The following is a 21,080-nucleotide window of genomic DNA, read 5'->3' as shown; positions in this document are numbered from 1 at the left end:
GCGAGAAGGTCACTCACTCAAGGTCACATGGCAAGCTGTTCTGGGGAAGCAGCAAGGGGACACAAGTGGCCTCATTGCCTATTTGGGGACACGAAAATGGGGAGGTAGGGCACAGTGAAGCCTCAACAGACTTGGGACAAAGAGCCATGGGAGGCAGGTGCCCCACGTGAGACCAAACTCAAGCCCCAAGGGGCACGATCTGTGTCCATTTCTCACCCACCCGCCTCGCATAAGCGGTGCTTGGAAAATGTTCCCTGGACAGGTAAACAGCAAACCCGGAGCCCAGATCCCCAAACACGCCTGTCTTCCCTGCTCAGAAACCAAATCATGCCGGGACGTAACTTCCTCTCACTGCCAAGGCCCCTGCCAAACCACGGGACCAGGTCCCCACGGTTACAATTCTTTGAACGCGACTCCACAGGCCTCAGGGGTCCCAGACAGACCCTCCCCGCTCCCCTCGGGGCAGAGGCTCAGGTCTGGCTGCATCCCACGGGCAAAGGACAGCCGGTGTCCCAGACGAGCCCAGCTCAGGCCCAAGCAGCCCCAGCAGGACCCAGCAGGACGGACAGACGAGCGGAGCCTCGGGCACGGACACGTAGCACCGCACTTTACTCCAGCCCCCCTAAGCCCCGGTGCGCCCCCAACACTGTCCCCTCTCCCCTCTGACTGAGCAGAAACAGGCTGCTTTCGAACACCCAAGGAGACATCTACAACCAGGAGGGAGACCAAAAGGAAACCCAAGCAAATACATGCATTGTCAGTAAGATGAACACACACGAAGCAGGTTCTCCTTTGGGACAGAAAGGGACGGACAGGCCTCCCTTGAGATCCTCATTGAAAAGCTCTTTTAAACAGCACAATTCCATAAAGACGCTAAGTCTTCATTATTATGAGCATTCCTGTCGTTTAAAGTTGACACGAGGCAAAGGTCAAAGAGATGACTCAACCCCCGGGACAAAGGCCCACATGGTCTGTAGCCGCTGGGACTGAGGGTCTCCTGAGCCCTGTGTGGGTCCATCCTCCAAAGGGGGTCTCTACCTCTTGATGCTGGTGCCCAGCCCCGGACACTAACAAGAAGAGGCGGCTGCCTTAAGGGAGAGGCCTTGTGGGAGCTCAGGGGGCTCCTTTGCTATGGAGGCTTCTCAACCAGCTCATCTCAGGAGGCCTGGCTGTGCCATGAGAAAGGCACGCTTGCTCTGGGCCTGAACAGGGACATTGGTCAGCAGCAGTGATGCCGCCCAAAAGGCAAGGGTCCTCGGTGATTTGGACCCAGGCTAATGGGGAGGCCATTCAAATAGGCTACCTTCCTGTGGGGGACAGACCCCCGGGCCCAGAGACCCACAGCCAAGTAGTGACAGGCGAGGAATGAAGACCTTCCTAATGCATCTCCCATGCACCCGGCATTTCCCAAACCGAGGTTCAGTAGAACCGGTCCCCCCAGATGCCACGTGTGTCTGCGTTCTCATCTGCACCCTGGCCGCCAAACATTCCATGCCTACTAGGTGCCAAGGGCCGTGCCCAGTGTTTGACTTGGAATCACAAATTTAATCCTCGCAAGACCTTCGTGAGATGGGAACTGCTAGATGTTCTACACGAGGAACTAAAGGCACAGAGAGGTTCGGCACCTCGCCCAAAAACACAGTGCTGGTGAGAGGCAGAGCTGGGATCAGAGCCCGAGCCATTCGCCTCCGGAGCACGAGCTCTAGAAGCCAAACAGGCGTGTCTCTGCAGGACTCCTGAGCCTTTATTGTGCTGACGGCGTATAAATTCCCAAGAGGAGGATGCAGGCTGTCACTTACCCCAAGCTTATGTCGCCCTCATTGATGTGGTAACAGTGATGCGATGGAGGCCTGCTCTGTGCTAGGTACACAGGACATGGTGGGGAGCCGAGCCGATGTGCCCGCTGAAGACACGAGACTCTGCCAGGGGATGGCGCTGATCTACGCTAAGCCTCTGGAGGGGAGGGGAGGGGAGGGCCCTGCAGAAAAATTAATTTAGCCTTTCTGAACAGAAATTTTCTAAAATCAGCCACTTAGGGGACGCCTGGGTGCCTCCGTCAGTTAAGCCTTTGGCTCAGGTCATGATCTCGGGGTCCTGGGACTGATGCCTTGTCTTGCTCCCTGCTAGGCGGGGAGTCTGCTTCTCCTTCTCCCTCTGCCTCTCTGCCCCTGACTCGTGCTCGCTCTCTCGCTCTGTCAAATAAAGATATAAAACTTCACAAAGTAAAAAATAAAGTAAAATAAAATCAGCCGTATGAAGCAATGTGTCCTGAATTTGATTTAGTACAATCTCTGGGTCGGGTTCCCCGCTCTGCACATATGTGCTGCCATGTGCCTTCGAGGGGACATGTCCTTGAGACTTGGGGTGCCAGCCTTCTTGTCTCCACACTAAACAAAGCTAGGCACTCCAGTGATTAGAAGTATGCATCAGTCAGGCACCTACTGTATACCCGGCCCTGGGGACACAGCCATAAACCAAACACACTGGTCTCTGCCCCCCGGAGGCATGTGTCCTAGAAGGGGAAGGTCACCATTTGTATAATATAGATGTAAATACATGATCACTAAGTGTGGAAAATAGACACTACCAGAGCTCAGAACAAGGGAACGAACCACAGAAATACTGTGCGTGTCTGTGTGAGTGTGTGTGCGCACGCGTGTGTGTGTGTGTGTATGCACAGTTTCTGTTTACGCCCTGACACTTGGGCTCTGGGACATCTGAAATACATTTCAAGATTTGTTTCTCTTTACCTTGTTGCCTTTAGTTTTATTTTATGGCCAAGGGGAGGGAGGGAAGGTAAAGAAAGCAGAAAATGCATAACTTACTTTACCCCCAGGAAGCACTTCCCAAAGAAGTCCTGCTTGTCCCTGAAGGCCACTCCTCCAGGACAGGGGCTAGGGGCGAGAACTGTTACTACCATTTCACACCCCCAGATCCTTCCTGTCCTCCTGAGTCTCAGAGCAAGTTGATTTGGGGACTTGACAAATCGGAACAAGACCAGGGTAAGAAGCCACCCAGTCTCTACCCTGGGCCTTTTCTGAACTGTGACTAGCAGTTACAGTTACACGGGGATCTTTTGGTTTTTACTATCAGGGGCTCTGACAATCTGTGAACAGCCGAGGACAGTCCCTGCATTTTCAACGGGGTCACTCTTGGCTTGCTCCAATTGGGATTCAGATAGGAAACAGCCCTGGAGAAACGGGACAGCTCCGTGGGGATGGTTGGGGTGGAGATGCCTCCCCGGGGAGGTCAGGGGCATCTCCACCCACTGAGCAGGCCCAGAGGAGAGCCGTAGGGGTCCCGAGAGAAGCCTCTGAGAGCTGCACAGCAGGGCCTGCCTCCCCAAGTCCAGGAGAGGTGCCCCCAGCACACGGAGCCCAGTCTGAACCCCCCTCCCCCCGCCATCACATGCTACATTGGTTCCCCCTCAGCCCAGAACACCTCTGGGCTCTTCCCAAATTTCCCCAACTCTGGGGCGCCCTCAGACTCAATTCCTGGGCATCTCTTCTTTATTTACACTCGCTCTTAGGGGGCTCCAATCTTGTGGTTTTCAACACTGTGTGTCCTGTGAGACACCCAAATCTACATTTCTGGCTGTGTCCTTCCCTCTGAACTTCAAACTGTTCAGTCATCTACCCTGTCCACATCTCTCCATGAGGGCCTCACAGCATCGCAGACTGCATCATTGAACCTGCATCCCCAGCACACACGCACCATACAAACTGGATCCAATCAGAGTCTTCACCTCATCACCTACTAGGGGAAAAAAAAGAAGGCGCTTGGATGCTGAAAACATAGGCAAAAAACAAAAAGACAAAAACCTGTGGTCATCCCCAATTCTCCCATCCAATCCCCAGCTGATCCTCAGCAAATCTTGTGGCTCCACCTTCAAAATACACCCAGAACTCCGGGGCTGTTCAGACCTCCACTGCTACAGACCCATCCAGCTACCACCATTCCTCACCTGGGCTACCGCATTCCCTTCCTAGGCTGTATTTCTGCTCTTGGCTCCTTTTAGTCGATCCTTAACAGATCAGCAAGGGAGATTTTTGCAGAAGGCCAGTCATCCCGTATTAGCCCCCTCAGAGCCCTCCAATGCCTTCCACTCACTCAGTACAAGGGAAGTCCTTACAATGGCTGCAGCAGCTCCTAGGTACCTCCCTGACGTCACCCCCTATCCCCCTCCAGCCAAGCCGGCCTCCCCAGTGTTCCCTGAGCACACCAAGGATGCTTCTGCCTCAGGACCTTTGCACTTGAGTCCTTCTGCCAAGCACCCTCCTCCCTAGGTCCCCACACTTGCTTCCTCACTTCCAAGTCTTTGTTTAAACGTCCCCCTTTCAGCTAGGCTTTCTCTGACCGCCCTCACCCCCATTTTAAATGGTAGCCCCCATTCTGATTTCAGATCTCTCTATCCCACTTTTCTGTTTTACCTCTGTCCACAGCACTCACCACCTGACATTCCATGTAGCTTCTTGCTTGTTCACAGTCCGTCTCCCCCACCCTAGAAAATCAGTTTCAGATACTGCTACACCCTCAACAGTGCTGGGCACACGGCACCCGACATCCAAATGTCTAGGTAACGGAAGGAAGAGATGGAACCCTAAGACCTAGACTGCCTTTCCCAAAATAAAGCATCCCCATGATGCATGGCCCATGATTTCTGGGTACTGTGTAAAGTGGGGACAAGAACTTAAGTCACTTATAAAAGCGATCACAGTGCAAAATCTTTCTAAGCCTTCATGCAAATTTCTAAAGGCTTCTCACCCACACCTAACTGGATGACAGGTGTTTAAGCAAATTACCATGAGACTTGCTAAGCATTCGACCTGTTTTTCATAAACTCCATGCTCATATTTTGTCCGTTTGTAAACGGACAAAACGAGTCACAGGAGGACAATAACAGACATGAGTGGCATAAACAGGCCTGGGAACAAATACAGCGGACTTCTGGCAGCCCTGAACTTGGCCGCTGGGGATAGAAAAACAACGGCTCTCCCTGCGGGTGTCGTCAGGATGCGTTCCGGAGGGAACGCACAGCATCCGTCAACACGGAGGGTTGAGTCAACAAAACACTGGCTGAACTTCAACTGTACTTTGGTTGATCCCCAGTTGATATCGTCCCAGAAGTTCCGAAAGGTTCCTGGCAGCACCTGCCCTGGCCGACCCGGCACTCGGCAAGACGTGCTCACACTAGTCCTCAGGCGGCGGTGACCGTGCTGGACACGGAGACAGACATACACATGGGCGAGCCCAGGGCGTCCTTCACGGAGCACACATCACCCTGTGACCTCGGCAGGTGGCGGGATCACATCACCCTGCAGCTCAAACACGAGGGAGCGGGAAAAAGGCCCCGGTGAGTGACACTGAGCTCCGGGCCCCGGTGGCCGAACAGCCTGGTCCAGCACAGCCCTGTAACAGGTGTATGACATGGTTGAAATCCGTCTGAGAGTAAGGGATTCGCTATTTTGAGCAAAAATATGAACACACACGAGTATTTTCCACGGCTGTGTATTTTGGAGGTCCTACGAGTGAGGGACCCTTAAGAGATGTCGAGTATCAGGAGGCAGAATTAAATCTGGTGACGGAGGGAGGGTGACCCTACTTTCAGAGCCAAAACTGAAAGAAAGGGTTTAAAAATGTAAAGGAATACTTGGATAGTTCCAGCCCCCATGAAGTTCAGGAAGCTTGATGACAGTCACAGGTGGCCTGTGTGGGCGCTGGTGCAGTTTCCCTATTTCCCTGAGTTAACGAGCCGCCGGCTACGCGGGACTTCAGCATACAACCTCCTCCTGCCTCTCTGGTTTCTTGCTCGGCTTCCCTTCCTCATCCTTAACCTTGAGGCCTGTGCCCCGAGGTGGCAACACTTTAATGCTAATTGTAATTAACTATCGCCAAATAACTAATCCTTTTCTTTCAACCTGATCTTAATTGGTCATTTATTTATGCAACTGATGCTCTCTATTCAGTTCCCAACAATTAAGTGCCCCAAAATTCACACTTGAAGCCAAAAAGTCCTCTAAGTCAGGGTCCGCTAAGCAGGGTGGTCTAATTTTGACTCCATGATTCCTGGAGGCTTTCTCCCCTTGTCTCGCACAGACGCTGAGGGAGCAGCGACTGCGTGCCGGGTGCCGCAAAGCGGCAGGGGACCGGTGAATCCGCACTGGCAGGACTACACAGCACCAAGGCTACACAACGTAAGAGCCAAGGGTCATCTTTCCCTCCCCACCCCCAGAAAGACACACAAAGAGCAACCAAGGCCAAGGCAGAGAATCCTCACTTCCGCCACGGCTCTGACACCCAGAAGTGTCTCCACCTAGGGAGCCGCCTACCCGTCATGGGGTGGTTATCAGGATTAAGGAGAAATGTACGTGAAGTGTTCTGAAAACTGGCAGATGCCGCTTGGATAGACACTGCTGATAAACAAAAGAAAAAGATTTCAAACGAAGACCAGAAACAATTTCAGTAACGAGAGGGGGTGATACCGTGTCCCTTGTGCTTTTTCTTTTTAAGACCCAGAGAACTCCTGAGTCTGCTTAACACTTATCTGAGCAGCCCAGCAGCTAAAATACAAAGATTTCAAAGACCCAGCCCAGAGATCAGGGTTTAGTAGGTTGGGAATTTTAAGCAAGCCTCCCAAATGGGTTTTGGTGCAGGTGGCCCACCAAGGGAACACGCTGGTGAGGCAGACTCCGGCCCCTTCATGTACATGGGAACACCAGGAGGCAATGCAGCCCCTCACACGGATGCTAAGAAGACGATGCCCGCGGGACCAGCAAAACACTCCCCCGCCTCACCTAAGCACCTGTCCGACACAATTCCAGACATCGCCTTAATAAAACACTTGCGTCAGCTGGCACTAATGGCCATATTGTGATCTTTACAGTTTTAAGCACAAAAAGCATACTAATGATGGCGATGACATCATTTACAACAGCACATACTTCAACGACAGTGTCTGGCACTGGTTCACTGAGATGCATCAAAACGGTTGGTTCTGGGGGCGCCTGGGTGGGTGGCCCAGTTGGGTGAAGCATCTGGCTCTTGATTTCAGCTCAGGTCATATCTTAAGGTGGTGAGATCGAGCCCCGGGTCAGGCTTCCCATCTCCCTCTGCCCCTCCCTGTGACCCTACCTCCTGCTCACGCTCTAAAAAGAAGAAAAAAAGAAAAGGCTGGTTCCTACACGAAAGCAGTTAACATAGGTTTTCACCAAACTTGCTGGTATATTTCAATCAAGAGTCTAGATATAGATGACAAAGATAGGCATAAACACCTACAATCCTAGGCACCAGTTATCCGAGAATTCTGAAAAGCTTCTGGATCAAGATCTGGAGGTAAGGGAGGAAGTTCACCGTGTAGGTGCACCAGCCCGTGTGCCACGTGACGAGATGGGTGAGCCCTGACTTCCCTGCAGAGTCGACCACCGCTGTGTACGTCACACTGAATCAAGCACATCCCCAGACACAGAGGGCAGCCATTAGGCCAAGAGAAGAGAAGCGGCACACCTTGGCCATGGGAGGAGCGCGCACAGGCCACCCATTCCCGTCCATGCCTGGACTGTCTCGAAGAGCATCACCTTTTCACGACAAAGTCCCTGGTTACCTGGAGCCTTCCATGAGAGGTGAAATTCTGCCCAGTGTAGTCTCCAACATCAGGGAAGTGGCAGAGCGCTAGGACCAGAGGCAGCCCACTCCCGGCAGCGCCACTCCTTCCTGCTTCTGAGGTGGACACCAGGCACTGAGCCCGGCCCTGCGTCCCCAAGCGCAACCCCACCTCTGAGGCAAGCCTGTGCCGCACCGAGCAGCTCCTCCCACGCACCTAAGGAAACCCACTTGCCAACCGTGACTGGGGAAGACAGGGACAAGTGGGGCCACTAGGAAGCAAGGTTTGACTGTCAGAACCAGTCAGCACCCGGGTCAGCTCCGGTGGCGATGGGGCCAAACCGCAGGCCTAGCTGCAAGCACACAGCCCTGTCTCCTGGGAGCACGCTATACCACCGGGGACCCGGCCTGGTCGGCGGCTCGGTCTGCCTCCTCCGCTGGAGCACCTCTGTGGTAGCAGGTGCTTCTTGTCAACACACGGGCAAGTAAGGCCGGTCTCCTCCCTGCTTCATAAAGGACAAGCCATTGCAGGAAGCCGCAGGAAGGATGGGGGCCTCACTCCCAGATCAGCGGGGAAGAGGGGGACCAGACTCCTGCCGGAGATGGAACCACACTGCCGTGACCTCGGGCTAATGGCCTCACCTCGGTGTGTGACGTGTCCCCACTTGTAAAATGGGAGAACACGAAAGGGTAGTCTTCGTAGAGACGTAATGATCACAGGGGAGAAGAGCTGAAAAGCCCTGAAAACGATGGCTAGCAGACCCTTGAAAGTAAACAGCGATCATTTGTACACTACTGTTACTTCAACGAACTGGGGTTCGATTGGGTTTTCATGACTTTACACAGAGCTAATGAAGGTTTTCCTCTGAACTTGACTTTTTTAAAAATTTCCATGTTGGGTTTGAAATTCCAAACCGAGAGAAATAACATTATGTGGAGAGGTGATAAAATTACAATGTGCTTTTTCCTCACCCTGATTTGAACAACAGCTACCCTGTCTGATAGCTCCTTCCCTTTATCTCTGATGTGGGAGTGCCTGACGAGGACAGGAAGTCGCTCAGGCCTGGCTCGGACGCAGCAAAGGCCCAGGGGTCGGTGGCAGCAGGACCGGCAACTCCTCGCCACCAGAGAGCTTTCTCTCTGGGCAGAGGCAGGGCACGATCAGTGTTCCAGCTACTGCAAAGTGTGCCAGCGTATAAAATCTCCTGCGTGGCACGTCACCTTTGAGCACGGGCCACAGTGGACATTCAAGAGGGCATCTTTCAGGAACCGCATAGCCACTATGGTTTACGAAGCCCCTTACTACGGCAGGCGGCATGGGTGGTCCTCATGGGCTCATCCGTTGTCTTCACAACCAGCCTTTGCTGTCGGATCACCACTGTCATTTTGCAGAAAGGAAAACAGGGGCTCAGAGCACTTGAGTCATTTGTCCAAGGTTACGGAGCTGGTAAGTAATAAACCCAAGATTCAAATCTTTTAGTCAGTCAAGTATTTATTCAGTGGCTACTATGTGCCCGGCACTGCTACAGATGCTGGAAATGCAGCAGGGAACGACTCCAAGGTCCAGCCTCCCAGGCAGAATGTCCATTCTAGTAAACACATGGGTAGTAAGAATGTATACTAGGGTTAAGTGTCCCCAAGAACAGGAGGGCAGAGTACGGAGATGGAGAGGGCCAAGGGCAGTATTTCCAATTCGATGGTCTGGGAAGGCTTCTTGGAGGAGGTGACAACTGCTCAGCAGCTCCAGGCCCAGAGCTGTTCAATGCCCTTACCTACATCCCACTGCCTGCCTTCAATGAAATCACAGTGAAACCTCAAAACCAGGCCACTGCTGGCCTGCACCACACTATCCCTCAGGGAAGGCCAGAGGCCACTGGAGAATTCTGAACCTTGAATTCCATTCATGCGTGGTCATGGCTGGCCTCTCTAGGCTGAAGCCCTACGTGGGCCCACACTGCTCCCATGAGGGCCTCCCAGGAGGCCAGGGTGGGCCCCATGGAGGGAAGAAGACCACCCACAAAGGCTTTAGGAGTTTTCTAAAATTCTGACTGACGTTCTAATCTCACCAAAGGTAGAAACCATCTGTTCTAGGACTAACAGAAACTGATGTCTGTCAGCTGCCATGAAGGTATCCTTTTCTTCCACAGCCTTTAAAAGTAGGACCAACCTGCAGGCAAATTCAAGGTTGCTATGCAGGTTGCTATGTCCCAAGGAGGCGGGCCGTATGCTTAGTATAAGGGTTCAGTAGCCAGTGGCTGGGGTGGTGGTGGCGAGTTCTCCCCGCCCCACGAAAGAGGCCAACGGCCTGGCAGCCAGCCCGGGTGGAAGAGGTGGGACTTGAATGGTGATCCTGTGGCGCTTTTGGAAGAGCTCCTGCAGAAACTGCTTGTGCTTTTATTTTATTGATTTATTGACTGATTTAAAGGTTGATTTATTTAAAGATTTATTTAGATTTATTGAGAGCAGGGGAGGGTGTGGGAGGGGCACAGGGAGAGAGAGAGAATCTTACGCAGGCTTCACGCTCAGCACCAAGCCCGACGTGGGGATCAGTCTCAGGACCTTGAGATCACAACCTGAGCTGAAACCAAAAGTTGGACACTTAGACTGAGTCACTCAGGCACCCGTCCCCCTGCTTTCCCCCCCCCCCAAGATTTATTTGTGAGTGTACAGGCGAGGTGGTCAGGTAGGCCCACCTAGGTTACAAGTGGTACCGAAGGGGACGAAGACCCAGGGCACAAGGGCTCAAGGCCGAGGTTTACTGCCACTGTGGTACACAGACTCTGCAGCAAAACCGCCCTTGGCGCGACGACGTCACCATCAGTCATCTGGGAGACACCACAGCCTCGAACACTGAGGGGCACCATGAAGTGGGTGGAGTCACTGTGGTGAAGAGACGGCAATCACATGGCCAGTTTGGGGACCCCACTTACAGTGCTGGGACATAATCCAGGGGCTGATGCCCCTCACGTTTGGTCCATGTATCTGTAAATGAGAACGCTCTCTCCCTCACGTCTCCCTCCAGGCAGGTGAGCCCAGCAAAGCACTCAGAACGGGGCTGGCCCACAAGCTTGGCCAGGAGCACCCACGCCCCCTGCTCCCCCGAGGCGGCCAGCTATACCCCAGGTCCTTCTCGGGGCCTGGGGCACAGGGAGAGTCCGTCAGACCTGCAGCCCAACGCCTCATGACCCACACTGGCCACTGAAGAGGTTTTCTGAATGGCTGGCCCACTAAAACACTACAGGAGAATGTGCCTGAGTTCGCAAGTCCAATAATAGCTTGGAAATAGAAGCCATCTGAAAATGTTCCTAAACTCGAGCTGGCCTGGCAAGGTCTGCAAGCACTTATAAACAGCAAGTGAGAGGGGAATGTTCCTACAAGGGAAAAATCGAATCCATATGAGTGTCAAACAACTCCACTCAAACTGAGAATATTAAAATAGTATATTCTGGGCAATTATTAAATACTAAAACACACACAGTTATCTTAAAGTCCTACTTTTAAATTAAAAATTAAAATTGCCACAACCAGTATCCTAAGGTCTACATCCCCTTGGGTTATTACCTTACCTGTACCACAGATGCCAGGTCTTTTTTTAATGATTCCTATTAAAAACTTCTATTTAGACTTAACACTAGGACTTGGTAGTTATCCAAGCACAATTTCAGATTATACTGCAGGTGCGTGTCCAACCACGGACGGATACGAAAATACGCCTCGCTTAAATGTGCGCAGACTCAAGCCATAAACTCGTACTTTAAAATCCGTCCGTAGCTTTCTTTCATCAGTGAGATGCCCCCCCTCATCGGGCGGATGCTTTGCCTTCCTGTGGTGGCTGACTAGCTGGACACAGGAAGGCACATTTAGGCACTAACTTCTTCCATAAAATACTTACATAAAATACTTTTCTGGAATATCCATCTCAATTTCAGGTCACTTTCTTTTTTTTTAATTTTATTTAAAAAAAAATTTTTTAAGATTTTATTAATTTATTTGACAGAGAGAGAGACAGAGGGAACACAAGCAGGGGGAGTGGGAGAGGGAGAAGCAGACTTCCTGCTGAGCAGGGAGACCGATATGGGGCTTGATCCTAGGACCCTGGGATCATGACCTGAGCCAAGAGCAGAAGCTTAACAACTGGAGGAGGCAGTTGAAATGGAATCCAGCCGGTCCAAGTGAGGCAAAAGACAGAAGCGTGTACATATGCTACTATCCCAACGGTTCCAGCAGGTTTTCTCTTATTAAAAAAAGGATTTCCGAGACCACCTTCATGGCTCACAACAGAATATCCTTTTTCCAACTGCATGTAATGCAATGCAGAGTCATGACGGTTTTCCCCAATTCTTATTCTTAATCCAGAAAGTAAATAAAACCTACATATACCCTCCAGGCTCTAATCCTATGCTTCAAAAACAACTACCGGCAGAAACTTAACCCTTTGCTCTCCACGGGGCTGGGGTGGGAAGGCAAGCCCGGATCAACTATCCTTCTGGGTGAACGCCCCACAGGGCAAGCTTCTCAAGTGACATCTGAGCAGGACACCCAATGACCCCCCAGCCCCTTCCTTAGGACCACTTTCAAAACCAAAGGGTATTACTCTAACGAGCTTGGTTTCTATTAAGCAGATTTTTCGTGATTAAGCAGACTGACCTATAAAGCCAGTCAGAGCTGCAAGGTCTGCAACCGGCAGAGGCGTATTCCACGGTCAGAGTGAAGACGGACGGACGTGCGTCTGCGGGCCAGCTCCTGACCGTGTGCACTCCTGGCTGCACCAGAAGACTCCCTTCCCACAGTGCTGACTCTACTTGTTCCCCAAGCCACGAACCCTGGACAGAGATGGTATCAAGGCCTATATTCTACATTGAGAGGAAATGAAGCTTTAAGAAATATATGTAAGGGGCACCTGGGTGTCTCAGTGAGTTAAAGCTTCTGCCTTCAGCTCAGGTCATGGTCTCAGGGTCCTGGGATCAAGCCCCACATTGGGCTCTCTGCTCGGCAGGGAGCCTGCTTCCCCCTCTCTCTCTGCCTGCCTCTCTGCCTACTTGTGCTTTCTCTGTCAAATAAATAAATCTTAAAAAAAAAAAAAAGAAAGAAAGAAATATATGTAAGAATGATCAACAGGATGGCGCAGCTTGGAGGCAGCTCAAATCCCAACTTGCTACTTGAGACTGGTAGGACCTCCCCCCCCACACACACAAAAAAAGAAAAATCACCCCTCCAACCCCCACCGGGGGTCTGTGTCCCCAACTGCACACGATACCAACTTCAAGGTGTTACAGTCAAGAGTCAAGTCTGAATGATGTTTACTTAGCACAGTCCCTCACGGCACAAAAAGCATTAGAAAGCTGTTATCAAACTTAAGGAGGTTTATCAGGTCATTTCTAAAACCCCTTGGAAGAGAAAGGAACACAGGGCCGGGAGGTGGAAGAAGAGCTGGGCTGCACCGTGGGGCTGGAAGCAGGACGTGGGTGGGAGGCACATGGTGGGGAAGCCTGGGCGGTCCCTGAAAAGGAGACTGGGCCATAGGGCCAGTGTTGCACCCACTCAAACCTCAAGCTTTGTTCCATCCAATCTTTTATTTGATACTCTTTTCATTTTGTCTAAAAAGAATTTTAACAGTCATATGAAGGTCATCATGCCCACCAATCTAGACCTTGCTCCTACTATGTATTTTTTATCTCCTAGCACTGTGTACTTAAAGGTCCCGCATCTTGTAGGCAAACTCCCAAAAAAAGGTCAGGGCACCCGGAAGGAGGGACCCAACAGGGGCTGTGACCTTGGAATACTGGCTAAGAATCCACACAACCGCCAGGCTTCCTCTTCCCCTCAAGGCCTATCCCCTCTTCTTCCCATGAAGTACACATGCTTTCCCACAGCCCAAGGCTCAAGCCTGGCTTCAGAATAGTCCCTTACTCCCCCAACTCCCAGGTCACCCCCAACCCCCCGCCCTTCAGAAAAATGGGGCAGAAACACAGCACCTAGACTTTGGGGAGCACACAAGTGCCTGAGCCATGAGGCACACACATTCATCACCATTTCTTCCGCCTCACTTCAGGAAGTCTGCAACTTGCACAGAAATTACCGGGGGGCTTTCAACTACAGATGACCCAGCCCCACCCACGGTCTAAATTAGAAGCTTGGTTGTAAGGCTTTGGAGCTGGGAGCTCAGCCCCCGCTCTGGGCTGTCAGAGAAGCACTGCGCAAGACACACGTGGGTCGCCCAACCAGCGCGCCAGCCACTGCCGCATGCCCTGCAGAGTCTCTCGGGACAACTGGATCCCTCTCTGTACTCTAGAATGAACCCCTCCATGGTGCTTCAGGAGGACAGTCACTGAAAGATGAGATCCCGAAGTGGGTGCAGCAGGGCCGGTGGCATGAGGTAGGAACAGGCCACAGGCCACTGGGTCTCCTAAACTAGGACAAATGGCAAACCACTTCCTCGAACCACCAGCCTGGTCCTTAAATGCGGCCTTGGTATCCAAGGCGGCCTTTCTCTCGCTCGCCTGCAAGGCAATCCACTTTCAAGGATAAGTGCCACTTACAATTCTTTTATGGATATAGGTCAATCCGTCTGAAGGTATGACAGCAAATCAAAATCCACCCAAGTATCAAATGCAGGAAAAGAGCCATCATTTCAGTAGGGTCACTTGAACGTATTACAAGATGGCAGTCCTCTAGATATCCACCCTCAAATATGAAGCCAGAGGCATCTTCTTGACTACCCAGCCTTTGGAGAACTGTGACAGAGTGAGGTTTTCGATATTACATATAAACAGGTGAGACCACCAAGCAAATGTAAGAACTTACAAGGACCGGGATTCTGGTCCACTGACGTAGCCCAGGCACCCGAACGCAGCCTTGGCATATGGCAGGTGCTCGATAAACTCATGTGATTCTGCACAACATCTTGCTAGAAAGCACCTGAATAAACCAAATTCAAACAGCCAGCCCAGGGAAGGGTTTGTAATCAGAAACAGTGAGAGGCGCTTCAAAAGAGCAGAAACGTACGGCTTCAATTACTAGCCTTTTGAATTTTTTAAAATGTTGACTCCATAAAGGGTAGAAGCAACCAGACCAGGGGCAGTTTGTTCCTGGTGGGGTGGGAGTTACTGGACCTCCTGGGGACTCTGCCACTGAGTCAGTGTCCACACACCTATTGCGCTCGAGCCCTGCTGTCAGCACCCGGATCCCAAGGAGCCAGACCTGGCCCTGCTCTTTCAGTCCAGTGACGCAGTCTGCACATAACCAAACCCGGTAGAAAAAGACCTCCTTCTGGCAGGAAAACAGAGAGACAGACTATCTGGCCCATTCCCTGCTAAGCAGATTGGGAACTAAGATCCACAAAGTAAAAGAACTTGCCCAAGGTGAAGCCACCCACAACAGGGACACAGACGGGACCTGTCAGATGTCTGTTCACTGACACATGAAGGGACGGATGAATGGCGAGCACCTGAGCCATGACGGCCCCAGCCACTTCTCCGCCCCAGCCCAGTGCTCGATCTCGACCTCACAAGGCACAAGGCCCAACTCATCAACAGGGCACTGGGTCAGCTGAGTGCCCAGTTTAGCACAACATTTAAATCAAGGGATCCTCCTCCTCCACACCTGTCTCCACCCCGGTCTCTATAACAGCAGAGCACCATTAAGCACCATAAGCCAGAGACGGGACTATGTGGCCAAGGGAGGCTAATCACCTCCGGCTTCACCACTGTCGCCCCGATGCAGTCACACACAGAGAAACGAAGTATGAGAAAAGCAAGTGCTACGGTGGAGGACATTATGGAACTGCTTATATACAACCGCTTTTAATTTTCAAAAACAAAAAGCACAGCAATTCCACATAAGCTTAATGCAAACGTTACGACTGGTTTCATTCTTCCGGGGACTCTTAAAACGAAAAGACCCCAAAGTAAACTGTTAACAGGCACAGAGGAGGAAGCGGAGATCCCACACATGATATCCTTTATTTCCCTCTCCACAAAGTAAGTTCACCAGGTGCTTCTCAGTACCACCGTGCGCCACTGTCCCGACTGCGCGTCTACCCGCTCACTGGGATGGAAGCCGTGTAACCGACATCCGGTGAAGGCCAAAGAGGACGACTGAAGAGGGGTCATCTGGGGGGGACCCTACGTGCCACACTGCCTACCGAGGTATGCGGCCCCTTCCTCTTCCTCCCTCACTGCTCCCAAGGATATACAAAAGCAGTCCTTTCACAAGGGTTTAGAAAGTGTTTTATTGGTTACAATTATATAAAATTCATCACTTGAATTCCCTCTAGTTATAAAGTGCTTGCTAGCAACAGCATAAAAACATCTAACAAGCTCCAACGATCTCTTTCATGCCAGAAGGGGAAGAACACCAAAGGACACGTCTGTCTAGAAGGAACCTCTCTCTCTCTCTCTCTCAAGGCTATATTGGTGAAAATCAACGGACAACCCCTTTTGTATGTCAAATTGTAAATTTTAATGTTTTCATTAGAATAGTCTTTTATATCACTCTCCAACAAGAAACAATAAAATAACTAATAGCAAACTTCAATACAGGAACACTCTTCAGGTTAACAACTCCAACAAAAATGTAAAACGTAAATCACATATAGTACAATTGAAGTGTCCAAAACAATTTTAAATAATTTTAAATATTTTATTTTTAAACTGCTACAAATGCTTTGTACATTTCAACATAAAGTCCCGATAACAGAAACGTAACAAAACAGGAATGGTTGCGAAAGGGTTAAAGTGGCACAAATTCACCAAACAAGCATCGAACTGCACATTTTCAGAGGTAGATTACTTTTAAAGTTGAGAACAAAAACAACATGAATAAAACCAAGCCATTTTCCACCAACTCAGTCATCAATTAAGGGGAAGGCATAGAATGCAGAGAGAAGCAACACTTACATCTACTCAGGACAAGGCCAATTTGGGGGCTTTCTGCTCTCTTTTAGAGATGAAGTGTAAAACCTGGCATGTAAGTTCATTTATACTTACGTGTGCACATACATCTATAGAGGCCTACGGTGCATCCTGGCTGCAGATATATTGCTACATAGTCTCTGATAATAGTTATAAATTAGTGCCAGATAATCATGGGAGAGGATAATGTCCATCTGGATATAAGAAAATGACAGTGGAAGAAGTATTTAAAAAAAAAAAAGTCCATATCCAATCTGGTTTCCTCTCCATTATGCTGGCAATCTGCTTGTTTAAAAAACAAAAACAAACAAAAAGAACCAATAAGCTGAGAGAAGCTAAAGGCCTCTCTGTACAGAACTCATTTAAAAGATGGCATCAAGAGCTGGTGTGTGACCAAGACATTTCAGAGTGAGTGCGCAGAATATGTCATCCCTGAAATCTACAGAGAACTAATCATAAACCACAACATCCAATCATTCCCTTCTCTGTTGTGTGCCAAGACCCAGGGCTGTGCTTAGATCTGAGCCCCCAATACCGTGGCCACATGCCTTCCTCCGTGTGCCCCGATCACCCGGGAGCCCAGCGCACGTGCCTGGACTCTGGCAAAGCAGTGGAGACCAGACCCTAACCAGGGCAGTGAGAAGCCTGCCGACAGTCAGTCGTGTGTTAGGATTTTTTTTTTTTTAATTTTATTTATTTGATAGAGAGAGAGCACAAGTAGGCAGAGAGGCAGGCAGAGAAAGAGAGAGAGAGGGAAGCAGGCTCCCTGCTGAGCAGAGAGCCCGATGCGGGACTCGATCCCAGGACCCTGAGACCATGACCTGAGCCAAAGGCAGTGGCTTAACCCACTGAGCCACCCAGGTGCCCCTGTGTGTTAGGATTTTTGAGTCAACTTCAACTGGTCTTGCGAGCGTGGTAGATCTCGTATCCTCCGCCGTAGTGCTTATCTTAAGTGCAGCATGCAATCTTTATTTAGCCTATTAAGGTTTGCTTTGTCTGGGGGGCTTTTCTACAGGAAACTCCTAGAAAAGAAGAAAACTGAAGATGAATGGCACCGTCCCAGCACCTGACATGACTTGACCATGCTAACGGAACAGTGCATAGACCGTTCCACGAATGTCGTTACGACAGCAACAGAAGGACTCTGAAGGTGCACAGGAACTTGGGTAGCCAACTTAGGAGAGGCTGGAAGGGACCACAAGCAGGTCTCTTTGGAGCAGTGTGTGGCAGAGCCAGGTATGTGAAAACTTAGCATCACCGTGTATTTTAAATCAATCCATGGCCAGCAGGAAAACATGGTCTTCTCAGTCTTTAAGTGTTTAACAGGTACACAGTATTTTTTTTTTTAAGTGCTCTAAGAGAAGCATTAAATAGAACAGTAAGAACACCTTGAAATTTACAAAGACCAGAGATGTTGGTCTCTCCTCCTTACAGCAGGTGGAGGTGAGCCCTTAGCAAAAGCTCTAGCTCCAGTCCCACAACACACAGGTGGCCCCTGCCACTGACCGTGGGAGGGGAGCCCAACACAGAGTAGAGCACGCTGGGCTGACAGCTGTCCCAGGACCATCTAAAGATGGGTGGTATGCCTGGTGTCCTCTGCGGCTCTGTGCTAAGAGACTTGGAACACGTGTCTTTGTTACACCCTGACTGGCACAATGTCTTGTGCTCCAGGAAATGACCAACTGGCAAATTCTGCTGAGCCCTCAGTAGTCAGTGGGAAACTCTGACTTCATTCACATGGCTTGAGAAACTGTGGAATCTTCAACTGGCATTCAAATGCAAAATGTCCGAGGGCTAGGGACTAGCTCTCCATCACAGTCTGTTAGGCTGAGACACACAGGAAAAGGATGTATGGCCAATTCGGTGCAAGTCTTGAATATGCAATGCACCAAGTAAAGCAAAATCACTGAAAAAACCAAGGCAAAGCAGTTCCTTCTCAACATGTGCCATGAAATCATCCCTGAATAAAATCTGCAAGCGGAAATATAGAGAAGGGACGAAGACGACAGCGAAAACAATTCCTTTCCAGAGTAATACACCCAGCACGGAGGGAGGATGAGCCTGGCTTTCTAAGAGCTCTGGGCTGGACAGTGATGACCCCCCAACTGCCCGAGCCCGGAGCTTAGGAATCCCAGTTTTACAGCAAATGCAAAACAAGGTGCTAAGAAGATCACAAACTCTCCGAAGAAATGCCCGCTTTTGGGTGCAGATAATTAAACTATGAAGTCCTATGGAACATGTTGACTTTTTCACTTCCCAAAAGTACTTCACAAATCTGTGGTCACCCGTAAGCAGCCCTCTCCCTCTCCCCCTCCACACCTCCACCCCAGTGTAAGACACACGTCCTTCCTTCAGATGTGCCCACAGTACAGTGCCAGCAACTTATGCCACCGGGGCCACCACCGGGAAGGGGAGTCCTGCTGCCACCACCATCTACCCGCTGGAAATAACAGCAATGTTTTCATATCAGACTCTTCAGTGTTTCCTTTTAGGCCAAATCCATTCCAGCCATGGAACCCTCTATTAACTATCAAATAAAGCAAAATTATTAAGATTAACTGAAGCAAAGAAAAGAGACAAAATTTTCTTAGGCACTTTGGTCCTCTGAAGTTTTCAGGGTTCTTCAAAAAGCACTGGATGAGACTTTCCGTAGAGTTCCGGAAGACGGGAATGAAAATTGCGGCCTCCTGGTCTCTGGCCCGGAGGAGCCGAGAGCCCGGGGCCCCACTCCTCAGTGCGCCCTCAGAGAACAGCGCCCAGTTACTCCCGTCTGCCTGACCTCCGGCCGCGCTCCGAGCTCCCCGAGCCTGCGGCCGGTTCAAGTGATCCTGCTTTGGATATAAAGGAAGGAAGGAGCAAGGATAAAGGAAAACAAACATCAAAAGAATCTGTGATTACATCAAGGTTTGAGAAAGCCCCTTCTCTAACTTCTCATCCTCTGCAAATGAATAATGACAGCACTTCAAGTGGAACAGATCAAGATGAAGGAAGATCTTCAAAGAAAACATCTAGTGACGTGGAAGAGGTCAAAAAACAAATTGACTCTATGGATGACTTCAATGACTTAACTCTGTCATCTGAAACAATTTCGGAGGATTTCCACATGCCTTACTCTAATCATATGACTTGCATGTTGCTAACTGAACAGCATGACATGGATTGTAAAGATTCTGTCAGTTTATTGGAAATCCAGAATGCGGTTCTTTCATATAAAAGATTAATAGAACTTAAAAAATTTCACGGTGAACAACTTAAAAGAAAAAATTAAAAAATGGAAAATATGGCTAAGGCACTACAAAAGCAGCTATCAGAAACAAAAGAAATGATATCTAAGTTGGAGCTTCAAAAAATAGAATGGGAGCATGAACTCTGCAGTTTGAGATTTACTTTTAAGACAAGAAAAACAAAAAAGAATAAATGCTGAAATCTTATATGAAAAGATTCAGGAGCAACTAACAAAAAGAGAAGAGCAGTATAAGAAAGAAGATGAAATGAAACAAGAACTTGAATTTAATTTTAGAGCACTAGATATGGAATTGAGGACTGTAAGAAATAATTTCAATCAGGTTGCTGTGATACAGCTTCAAGAAGAACTGGCCAATACCCTAAAAAAACTATCTGTGTCAGTGGCTTCACTGGAGGTGACATCATATTGTCCTATGAATTTAGAAGATGAGGTAAAAGACTTAAAGGAAAAACTGGCTCAGAGTAGGAATCAGGTTGATGATCGTATAGCAAAACTGGAAACTGTGTCTTCAAGAAACCAGGCTTTTATTCAGGAATTATCATCTATTAAAGAAAACAGATGACATGTGAAAAGCTAGAGAAGAATAAAAAGAAGCTGGAACGACAAGTAGTAAACCTCAGAAGTTGTGTAGAAATCAACGTGACGCAAGTAGCATTTCAAGAAAGCATAGCACAGTTAAGAGAAAATAATAATGCTTCAGTAAGAAGTCAAATGGAACTCAGAATTAAAGAACTGGAATTTGAATTATCCAAAATGAAAAGTTGTCAAGACTTTACTAAAACAGAATTGGACAGATACAAGCACCTCTACCTAGAAGAAGTAACACATCGAATGTCATTGACAAATGAACTGAATAAGACTAGTGAGAGGCTGGCAGAGACCACTACCAAACTTCTGGTGGAGAAGCAGCAAAAGCAAAATTTGCTTGACACTATTAATGTGAGGCCAGCCCTTGGTCTGCCTTATGGTAGAAACGTTAATAACAATAGTTCACTATTCAATAGAAATGTTGCTCTAAGAGAAAACGTGGTGATTCGTACCTCAAACTCACGGCGTTCAAGTAATGACATCGATACTTACTTCACCAAGGTGCAACAGGAGTTGGAAGAAACTATGACTAGAGCAGCAAAGGAAGCGGCTGCTGAATTTGAATCAGGCTCATCTGGTGAGACCACCTCTTTAGAATCTACTTTTGCAAGACATACAGATTGTGATGACATAATGAAAGCATACAGAGAGTACTCAGAGTTTCTGAAGCAAAAGGATAGCATCTGAAAGATAAATAGTAAAAATTTATTTACTGGATGTTTACACAACATTTT

General features: G+C 49.4%; 1 protein-coding gene across 9 annotated transcripts in view; it reads right to left on the bottom strand.

Annotated features, from left to right (window-relative positions):
• PRDM2 (PR/SET domain 2) overlaps positions 1-21,080 on the bottom strand; it is a 125,788-nt gene that overhangs the window by 14,431 nt on the left and 90,277 nt on the right. For 6 of the 9 annotated variants that reach the window (XM_045063779.1, XM_045063775.1, XM_045063781.1 and 3 more), the window contains one exon: positions 10,109-10,177. The exons of 2 other annotated variants lie outside the window; for them this stretch is intronic. In XM_045063779.1, coding sequence (XP_044919714.1) covers positions 10,109-10,177 — 69 coding nt within the window. Of the gene's footprint in view, positions 1-10,108; positions 10,178-15,804; positions 17,534-21,080 lie in introns of those variants that run through there. One more of the 9 variants, XM_045063780.1, reaches the window with a different exon arrangement.

The sequence above is a fragment of the Mustela putorius genome, unplaced genomic scaffold, assembly GCF_011764305.1.
Source record: "Mustela putorius furo isolate JIRA1106 unplaced genomic scaffold, ASM1176430v1.1 tig00003853_pilon_pilon_pilon, whole genome shotgun sequence".
In the NCBI taxonomy this organism is placed as follows: Eukaryota; Metazoa; Chordata; class Mammalia; order Carnivora; family Mustelidae; genus Mustela; species Mustela putorius.
This window is presented reverse-complemented; position numbering and strand designations above follow the sequence as displayed.